Here is a 10229-nt window from a genome sequence, read left to right as displayed (position 1 = left end):
GGCGGCGTGCGTGAGGCGGGCGCGGGCGGGTCCGGCGCTGCGGGGCCATGGCGGCCACGGGCTCCGCTGCGGAGGCGCGTCCCGAAGGGCGGGAGCCCCTGCTGGGGTCCGCAGGGCCCGCGGCGGATGAGGACGAGGAGGAGGAGAGCAGGTAGGAGCTGGTTCCGCTGTGAGGCGGCGCCAGGAGGTGGGGCGCCGCCGCCGCGGGCGAGCCGCCCGTGGGTGCCGGGTCCTTCCCGCCCCTGACGGGCAGCCCGAGCCGGGGGGCGCTGCCCCGCCGCGGGTCCCGTCCGAGGCGCCGCTCCCAGCGCTCCGGAGCTCGGAGCTCGTGTCTCGCACCGTCCCGGCGGGCCCGGCTGCGGGAGAGGGCCGGGGGCTGCTTCCCTCTGCGGGAATACACAAACCCACCCGCCCGGGAAGTTCCTAAAAAACGCCGAACAGGGTTAATGTGGGGCAGAAGTCTGGGTGTTTAATAGCAACCTTCATGCGTGGGCAGCTGCTCGTCACTTGGGGTTTTTCCCCCTCCTGACAGCAAAATAAGTGTCTTGAACGTAAAATCGCATATATGCCTAAGTCTAGGTACGACTTTTATGAACAGCGTTTGTAAACTATGCTAATGCATCTATATATCTATCACCTGAGTCTGCATCATCTGAATGGATGTTACTTTGTAACTTAGTTTGTAACTTCTGTTTTAATTTTTTTTCGGCCCTTGCTATCAACAGCAGTATCTTTTACACACCACTTTTATGTCGTATGCTGTTATTTTCTCATCATAAAACCAGACTGGCTGTAGCTTTTAGTCAACTCAAGGGTTGTTCAGGTTTCTGGTTCTTTTAAGGTTACGGCTGTGAGGGGTTTAACACCCACTTTTTAAAGCTTTTATATGATCTGTGATGCTCCAAATGTCTATTCAAAGAGTTTGCAGAATTTAAGACCTCCCTAGATCAAGATCTCTCTGTGTGTTGTTGTGTGATAGCATTTCTGTTCTTTTGCTTCATTTGTCAATCTAGTATTTTTCCAGCAAAAAATAAATTCTTTATAGTCTTTGCTGAGCAGAAATCCACCCCTGCTTAACAAGTTACACAATTGTACTGAGAGGTTGGTGAAAAATGTTTTCAGTGTCATGTGGGAGCAACTAGAAGAGTATCTGATAATGATTTCTTTCTCCCTCTTGCTTTCTGTTTGAAAACCAGGGATGTTGTGGAATCACAGGAGCATTATAAGAGCAGGTGGCGATCCATCTGGATTATGTACCTGACAATGTTTCTCAGTAGTGTAGGTGAGTAAATACATGTGGAATTTGATGTTACTTGTTTAATTAATATACTTTGGTTTGAAAATGACAGGGCTTTCTAAATTCCAACTGGAGACCTTCTTTAATGCTACTGTTCTAACCTCACAAAGGGTGCATTGTTTGATTCTTCAGAAGAGAATGTATGAATCCGATAAATCAAACAGAAAGTTACACCTGATAAGTAATAAAACTGGTTTTACACAAAGTGATGGATTACATAAATCTGTGGGTTTTGACTCCCTAGTAGTTTAGTAGTGGTAAAAGGTAGTGGCAAGGTATTGCTCAGAACCAAACAAAACAAAGGTTGCGCTTTTATCATCCAGAGTGAAACTTCTAGGGAACAAAAACAGAAATAACATGGAGTTCTTAAGAGGAAGATCTTTATGGGAATGTATGCTGTCTATTTCAACACATGTATCAAAACTTGTTTTCTCCTACTGGGCTTTGCATCTCCATTGCAGGACAAACTGAAATTTTATTCCTAAATAACTTCCCCCAGAAACAGGAATTGATTTTTGACCAATCAACAAGATTGATTTTTAACCTTTGATGATTTTCTGTGGGCCTAGAAATTATCTGGAATTTGATAGGATACTGCAGTAATTTTTTTCATTATTATTGATTAAAATGTCTGTGACTAATAAATATTGATATGTCAGTATATCAAGAAATTATTTTTACTTCGGGAACCTTGTTGTCTTTCCATTGAGTGGACAGCATAGGAGGTTTTGTGTTTGGTGTGTATGCACCTATGAAATGATCTTTTGAAAATAGTTCCTCCTATTTTATTATTATTTTTTACTTTTATTATTAAGGAAAGGAACTACCACTCCTTAAAAAAAGCAGGAAATGCACAGGTTTATACTATAATTATACATTTAGAGGCAGAAAAAATGGACTTGTAATAACTGTTTCAGGAAAGAAAATTACTGGTAAAAATGGCAAATAAAATAACTTCATTTTTTACTGTGTTACAGGTTTCTCAATTGTAATCATGTCTGTGTGGCCGTATCTCCAAAAGGTTTGTAAATATGGGGTGTTTTTTAAAATAATTAAGAACAGAAAACTCCTGCTCAGAAAGTAGATAATACAAAACCTGATATTTTATTTAGGAAAAGAAGAAGTAGAGGGAGGTGTGTGGATTTAAGAGATTCTTATTCTGCCATCCACTTAGACAACTTTTATATTTCTTGCAAAATGAAATCCTTTGTATCATAATCCAGAAATGTTTGGTTTTCCAATATCATGATTTCCTGGCCAGCAAATCAATAGAAGTCTTGTTATCAAAACCTGGTAGACAAAACTTGTCTGTGTTTTGAAAAACAATTTAAAAAAAAGAGGCAGCTGAAGGTAGATGTTGCTTTGTAAATGTCACACTGTTGCACATAGATCTTGATATTCCTAGCAGGGGATAGCCATTGTTCTTGCATAGTGATTTTAGTTTATTTCAGGGTTTTACCTCTTACATCTTAAAAGCAGCATGAAAGTCCCTAAAACCTCAGTTTAATCTGTGCTAGGATTTTAGTGCCCCTGGAACTGTAGAAGGCAGTTTTTAAGTGCAAATTTGGAAGAGTATAACCTGGGCAGGGACCTAGAGGTGTCATTGAAGGTGAGGCTGATGCTGAACTCTTGCAGAAGACAAGAAAATGCATTGCCAGCCTTGTAAATCAGGACAGATTCAGGCATGTGCAGAGTCAATGGAATTTGCTCCTTGCTCCTGGCATGGAAGGCTCAAGTTCTGCCTCTAGCCCAGAACACCAGCAGTGCTGTACAAAATCTCCTGGAGTTTGCTGCAAGCGAGCCATTCCCAGGCTTGGAAGCAAAGAGGATTTTATTGGTTTGGTGCATTGCTGGAGAGAGTGAGGCAAGGTTTATTACCCCAGAGAAAGCATGACAGTACAGAGTCCTTGGTGTCCCAGGTACTAATTCTAAAAGGGTGTTGCTGGTAATATCAAACACTCCAGTGCTTTACCCACCAATATGACTCATGTCTTCCTGCAGATTGATCCGACGGCGGATGCGAGTTTCTTGGGCTGGATTATAGCTTCATACAGCATTGGCCAAATGGTTGCCTCTCCCCTCTTTGGCCTCTGGTCCAACTACAGGCCCAGGAGAGAGCCTCTGGTCGTTTCCACTGCTATTTCAGTAGCTGCTAATTGTCTCTATGCCTACGTCCACGTGCCCCATGCCCACAACAAGTACTACATGCTGACTGCCCGCGCTCTCGTGGGGTTTGGAGCAGGTAAACACAGCAGGATTTACATTTCTGGACATGGTTACATTCTGTGTCTCATGTAAGATGGTTAATGTAAAGTTTTAATACCAGATTTACCACTGTGTGAATGAGAACTTAATATTTCACAAAGTAAAGGGTTGGCCCATAGTGGTTTGTAACAAAATTGTGTAATTGTGCTGTTGTGTAAAAATACCAGAGGGAGTGCTGGCTTTTATTATCTTGCAAAATAAGAAGCAAACCCCTAAAATAAATGTCACTCAACAGTTTACAATATGAACTTGATATTTACATAACCACTTGCCTGGTTTTGGGTTTTTTTGAAGGAAATGTGGCTGTAGTTCGATCATATATTGCGGGTGCCACTTCTCTGACGGAAAGAACGAGTGCCATGGCCAATACCAGTGCCTGCCAAGCAGTTGGCTTCATATTAGGCCCAGGTAAAGCAAAATCTTCTTTGCTCACTTCTCTTACTATGTTGAAATTGGGCATTAGAAGTAGGAATCCTCAGCAGCTGTATGCAGGGGATTTTAAGGCATAGTTTGTCAGTGATATCAGAATTGAATAAATGGGGTCCACTAATCTATACTTCTGTAAGCCAATATAAATGAAACATTCTTGTCCAATTGCTTTGCACCAACTTAAAATTTAATTTAAAACCCCCTACTGCATCTTTTCTCTCTAGTTTGCCCTTAGCATGAGTGCTAATCCAGTCCCTGGACCAATGGTTTCCATTAAGAGCAAGAGGAAAAAATAAATCATCTATCTGTCAAGAAAATGAACTATTGGTACACTCAGAATTCAGTTCTATAAGTGTCATGATGCTGTTTATATTGTTTATGTTATGTAATCAAGTACTTTCCTGGCTAGCTGAGATCTCACTGGTATCCATTTTGTTTATTTAGAGTAGAATTCTCAAAATGTAAAAGGTTTGACAGGTATAATACTTAAATTTTACTTGGCAGTTAGAACAACTTTTCTTACGTGTTCTAATGTTTTCTTAATGAATCTCAAGATTTTCACAGTACATTGATGTTTTTAAGTTTTTCAGACATGTTTTACACTTATTGGAGAAGAAGGAGTAACATGGAAATTCCTTTGTCTTCAGCTGAACATGTACACGGCACCAGTGTTATTTGGAGCTCTCTTAGGAGTTATTAATATTATTCTCATCTTTGCCATATTCAGGTAATCAAGTGAAAAAAAAAAACCTTATAAATACCTTACCTTGTTTTTGTGGGTGAGTTGTAGCAAATAATATGCTACTCAGCAGGAGGAGTAATAAACCTGAAATCTGGAGTGCTAAAACTGTAAGTTGTTACTAATTTTTTCAGTGTTTTGACCTTCTTTAATACCTGTATTTTACAGATGTTAGACTGGTAGGCTTGATGTGGTTTTAGTGTTGGTAGTTGCTGCCCATGTTTTTTCTCTAAAGAGAAATAAGGTTTGCTTGTCTGTAGGGATCTCACTGTCTGTGTCTTTCCTTTAAGATTCTCAGGGGGCATTTTTATTCATTATGCCCCTGGTGCAGATGCATATAGGGCATCTCCCATTAGAATATTTCCTTTCTTGAATAGTGTTCACTGCAGTCAGGTGTCAGCTTTGTAGATGATGTTTAATGGAGCTCCAAATAATTATCCGATAGATGATATACCATTTACATTTCTTTTAACTGAAACTTGACTCAATAAGATCAAATAAATATGTGTATTAATGAAAAACGTTCTAAATTTCTAGGGAGCATCGAGTGGATGACATGGGACGGCAGTACAAAAGTATCAATTCTGATGCAGAAGGTACCAGTGTTTCCTTGAAAACTTATTCTGTGATTAGAATGTTGAAGTACTCTCTTATTACATAGAAGCATTTAGAAGTATTCTAAAGTCTGATGCACTGGGAAGTTGATGTGGAAAATAGGCTACATCTCTCCCTAGCTGGTCCAGAAATGGCTTCATTTGTTGTGTTGTGCTCATAGTGCTATCTGGTAGCAGAGAAGAGAAAAAAAAATTGTATGGATCCTTCCATATTTTCACCCTGGGAATTCTGCTGTGTAATTTTGAGCTTTGAAGAGATTGTTTTGGTTTCCATTGTTCAGATATTTCAAGAAGTTTGCTTATTTTGCTGTCACTGAAGAATCATTGGGAAAACAGACCATGTAACCAGTTTGGAAATAACTTTCTCTAATTGACAGTGGAATTGACATTTGAACAACTCCATTTTGATGTAAAAACTTTATACTTTTATACTTGTCAAAGTATAACTGCCTAGCTGCCCACCAACTTGCATGCTAAATACATGGAAGACTGAAGGAATCAGTATTGTTTGTAATTTGTGATGGTATAAGAAAAAGCTCAGTGTGCAGTTCAGGTAATTCTGTGTTGCTGCAGGAAGTGATGTTCTGGATCAGAACACAGAAGGAAGCATTGACCACATTGCTGTGGTAGCACTCAACGTTCTCTTCTTTGTCATCCTGTTTGTGTTTGCTGTCTTTGAAACGTAAGTTTGTCTATTTTCTCTCAAAATATTCAGACATGTAGAGTAATTAGAGTGGGGATGCAGGTAAGGGCTTTTCTGTTCCACTCATCTTCCTAACTTCCTAAGTCCAAAATCACAGGCAATCAAGCTGATGTGCACTGATAATGTATCAAAGGTCAGTAGTAACTAAAGTAATGAATTAAAGGTCAGCAATAACTAAAGAGATGTAGTTTGTGGTATAGAAAACATTTAATGTAGAAGCTTTTGAATGGAGGCAAATCCATATTCTCAACTTTTTAAGTATTAAAAAAAAGCTTATCTTGGGCTGCCTAAAATCTTCAGAGAAAACATGTTTTCAGTTGAGTACCTTGTTGTTTATTTTTTGTTTTAGTTTTGTGTGATTTCTTAGTATGATTCTGATTATCTCCAAAAACTTCAGTGCATCTTTTATTTCAGTAATGATTAAAACAATTGGTAGAGTTAATACAGCTGTATTCTGAAATACACTGTTTTATATGACTGGGGTTTTTTTAGCTTAAAGAGGTATGTTATTTACTCCCAAATTTTCTGTCTGTAAGAAACAAAGTAAAACACAGCATCATTATCTCAGGCTCAACTGTACTTAATTTTTTTAACTTAGGAAATACTTTGAGGATATATGATTTATTCTGCGAGTTTTTTGAGCTCTACTGTAGTTAAAATTTATTTTACAATATGGCTCTGTCATGAGTTGCATTACTTTTAGAAAACTGAGGTTTTAGAGACTGGTTAGTTGCTAAAAGTTAAACATTATCAAAAGTTTATTATTTTTGTTCTCACAGGGTCTGATTTTTTTTGTGTCTCTATTGGCTTTCACTCCATCATTGTTTCATGAGCTATCAGAAATAGATTAGAGTATGGCTGGTGTAGTGCATTGATGTTTGGGATGATACATGTATGGACACTAAAATATGGAAGAAGCTTTTTATGATTACTGTATTTTTGTTCTGTCATTCCAGTATAGCTACTCCACTGACAATGGATATGTATTCCTGGACTAGGAAAGAAGCTGTTTTTTATAATGGGATAATCCTTAGTGTGATTGGCATTGAATCAGTTATTGTTTTCATGGTGGTTAAAACACTATCAAAAAAGTAAGTTTTTGGGATTTTGTTTCTTATGTTGGCTAAATGTGAAAAACTTTATGGCAAGGACAAATCCCTTACTCAAGTCTTTTACTTGGTAATGAGTCTGGGTTTGCTGTGACAATGAAATTCTTCCAATTTTGGCACAGCCTTGATGCTGTGGTTGTTCTTTATTCTGTTAACATAACCCCCTCGTATTTGACTGTTTTTTACCCTTGAATCACAAGAAATGCTGGTTTTAAGTTACTGTGATTTTGTAACTTTTCTTGCCAGTGTTTTGATCAGATATCATTTTCACAAACTAATGGGCTATGTCATTAGCAGCTACCTAAATTTTACAGTACTTAAATTACACGTTTAACGCAATTTCATTGTTTGGTAGGACTGGTGAGCGTGCCATACTCCATGCAGGCTTACTGATAGTCTTGGTTGGATTCTTTGTCTTACTGCCTTGGGGGAAGAAACTACCAAATATCCAGTGGCAAGGTATAGTTCAAGTCTTACTAGATCACCTTCTTTTGAAAGCCTTTCATTGCACTTTTGTTCTTAATGATATGAATAACTTATTTTTACAGAAATAAAGAACAACTCCATTCCCAGAACAGCCCCCAGTGAAATGTTAGTGCCTTTCTGGAGTTTGCCAGAGCTGCAGCTGCCATCCAACCACACAGCAGAACCCGTGGGCTGCCCTGTCACACAGTCCTGGTGCCTGAACACTCCCATGATCTACCTGGCCCAGTACATCAGCTCGGATGTGCTCATAGGCTTGGGCTATCCTGTTTGTAATGTCATGTCCTACACTTTATACTCAAAAGTCCTAGGACCAAAGCCTCAGGTAAGCACCATCCCTAAATGGTTTATTTCATTTGCTGTGCAAGACCAGCACTCTTTATTAGAATGAGGGGTCTAGTTAAAATTCCTTTTGTCATCAGCCAAATAACAGTGTGTTATAAGCAGGGCAGAACTTTGCAGGAGCTCCAATCTTTTTCAAAATCCAAGGCAAGTCTCTTGGGGAATTAGAAAACAAGGCTTATGCTTTTTATGTAAATCTCATAACGTGAGAATTTAATGACTGTTCTGGCAGAGTTCTTTTTGTAGCTACCAATTACATATTTGGAGTACCAGCATGGAATAATGTCTCTTACTAAGTTTATTATATAAAGACTACAAATGCTACTAGACTCCCAGTATGGGCAATTTTTAGTGGTGAAACAGTATAGCCAACTTACATTATTGCTTAACCAAAAATTTTTTTTCCCCTTTTGCCCATTTTTTTTCCTGTTATATTTTGGTGAAAGGGACTTAATGCTTTGAGCCAGAACACAGCCAGAACTTGTTTTTTGTTAGAAAGCAGTAGACTACCTATGAGTGGAGCCTTGGAATTAAAGCTAGGAGAGGCTGAGCAGTACTCTTGGAAACAAAAGTAATCAGTGTCTTAATGAGTTAAGAAAGATAAGTGGTTGTTTAAATACTTCTAAATTTCCTAGTTAGGCTAATGGGTTGGAATTAATGGCAAGCTAAATAATGCCTGTATCACTTACATAAGCTTTTGATCTGCTGTAGGGTGTCTACATGGGATGGTTGACTGCCTCTGGAAGTGGAGCACGGATCCTTGGGCCTGTTTTTGTGAGCCAAATCTACACTCACCTGGGCCCACGCTGGGCATTCAGCTTGATCTGTGGAGTAGTTGTAGTCTCTCTCTTACTCTTGGAGATAGTATACAAGAGACTAATTGCATTTTCTGTCAGATATGGGAGGATGCAGGAAGAGAATTGTTAAAAACATATTTGAAAAAAACCCAAACAGTTACACCAAGCAGAATACTTAGTTTATTACTGCTTTTGAATGAGGAGTACCTAACCACTGACCTTGTTGGATGTGTGCTAACAACTGTACACCTGTACTTACACGTTGACAGAACATTTAACTTGGTCATACCCCAATACCTGGTTACCCCTGCTGCAGTTGGCTTCTGTGTCCTGCTTTTCTAGCAGCACAGGAAGGAATGTGATGGGTCAGAGTGAAACCGTGGCACATTTGAAGTGTGTATTGTTTGTATTACGTACATGTGCACCGAGTGCAGCTGTGAAGGTCACAGGTTATGTGCATCCTTTCCAGAAAGAAGTAAAAGAAATATTATCTTGATTCTGTGAATCAGGATTAGTAACTCTTTTGTAACCTCAAGATTAGTTGAGCTGCATGCACTTTGTATGGAGACACCACTGCCTGAGCAAATCTTCTGATGGGTTTGTTGGCTCGTAAGCACTGGTTAATACAAACCACCTGGTTCTGGAACCTGTTACCTCTCCTCCAGGATTCCAAATTACAGGTGACAGAAACATAGAGGAAGGTAGGTGCCCTCCACACAGGTAGTTGATGTGGGATTTGGGTCTTTAAGTTGATCAAGAGCCATTGAAAATCAGTTTCAGCACCTGTTACTTGAACTACAAGGAACCAAATGTGCAATTTTTCCTCTACTATTTTGCTGAATGCCTTTTTGTAGCAAGAAGGATAACCTGCAGCATTGAAATATGCACAGCTTTTCTTGACTACAAGAAAAAAGTCTAAGCACAATAGTTTACACTTTTGTGCTTGGTGGGAATGAATGCACTGTGCTGAGCAGCGGTGGTTAATTAAGTGAAAGGAGAAAACTGGCTCCTGGGTGTTCACTATTATCTGCAGACTTCTATTACTTCTGATATTAGGGTACAAGAAACAGGAATTTACACTGTTGTAGTCATTCAGGCTTTATTTAAAAAAGTGAGACTCTAATCTTCCTTCATAATGGGGCCTAAGCTCATCTGTACGGGTATGTTTAGCTGTTTTAATGCTACTGGGGAAAAAAAATCTCTGGAGTAACTCCAATTTGAGAGTTGTGGCTGCTGTCTAATGTCTCTACTATTTGAATTTAATAAATGTGATTATTATTCCTATGTACTCAGTTGTTCAAACACTAAGAGACTACTGAATTAAAAGATGATTTTTTCAATACTGACTGAAGAGGATACAGAAGTTTTATTCTCATGGGCTTTCCTGCTACAGAATCACAAAATGTTGTGAAAAAGGACTTCACTTTTTTAAGTTAATTCATAATAAGTGC

General features: G+C 39.1%; 1 protein-coding gene across 1 annotated transcript; it reads left to right on the top strand.

Moving 5' to 3' along the window:
• The first annotated feature begins 24 nt into the window (after positions 1-24).
• MFSD8 (major facilitator superfamily domain containing 8) lies at positions 25-10124 on the top strand. The gene is made up of 12 exons (XM_041482249.1): positions 25-151; positions 1197-1282; positions 2275-2318; positions 3299-3539; positions 3857-3970; positions 4574-4718; positions 5268-5326; positions 5918-6026; positions 7004-7138; positions 7512-7615; positions 7705-7964; positions 8693-10124. Exons 1-12 carry the CDS (start codon positions 48-50, stop codon positions 8906-8908), a joined length of 1617 nt encoding a protein of 538 aa, XP_041338183.1. The 5' UTR covers positions 25-47; the 3' UTR covers positions 8909-10124.
• The last annotated feature ends 105 nt before the right edge of the window (positions 10125-10229 follow it).

This window comes from Pyrgilauda ruficollis, unplaced genomic scaffold (assembly GCF_017590135.1).
Source record: "Pyrgilauda ruficollis isolate IOZ18807 unplaced genomic scaffold, ASM1759013v1 scaffold58, whole genome shotgun sequence".
NCBI lineage: Eukaryota > Metazoa > Chordata > Aves > Passeriformes > Passeridae > Pyrgilauda > Pyrgilauda ruficollis.
This window is presented reverse-complemented; position numbering and strand designations above follow the sequence as displayed.

Excerpts from the sequence above, each read along its gene's own strand:
- MFSD8 (XM_041482249.1), top strand. The coding sequence starts at position 48 with ATGGCGGCCACGGGCTCCGCTGCGGAGGCGCGTCCCGAAGGGCGGGAG. Across the intron at positions 6,027-7,003 it reads GTGTTTGCTGTCTTTGAAAC|TATAGCTACTCCACTGACAA; the intron begins GTAAGTTTGTCT and ends CTGTCATTCCAG. Across the intron at positions 7,139-7,511 it reads GTTAAAACACTATCAAAAAA|GACTGGTGAGCGTGCCATAC; the intron begins GTAAGTTTTTGG and ends ATTGTTTGGTAG.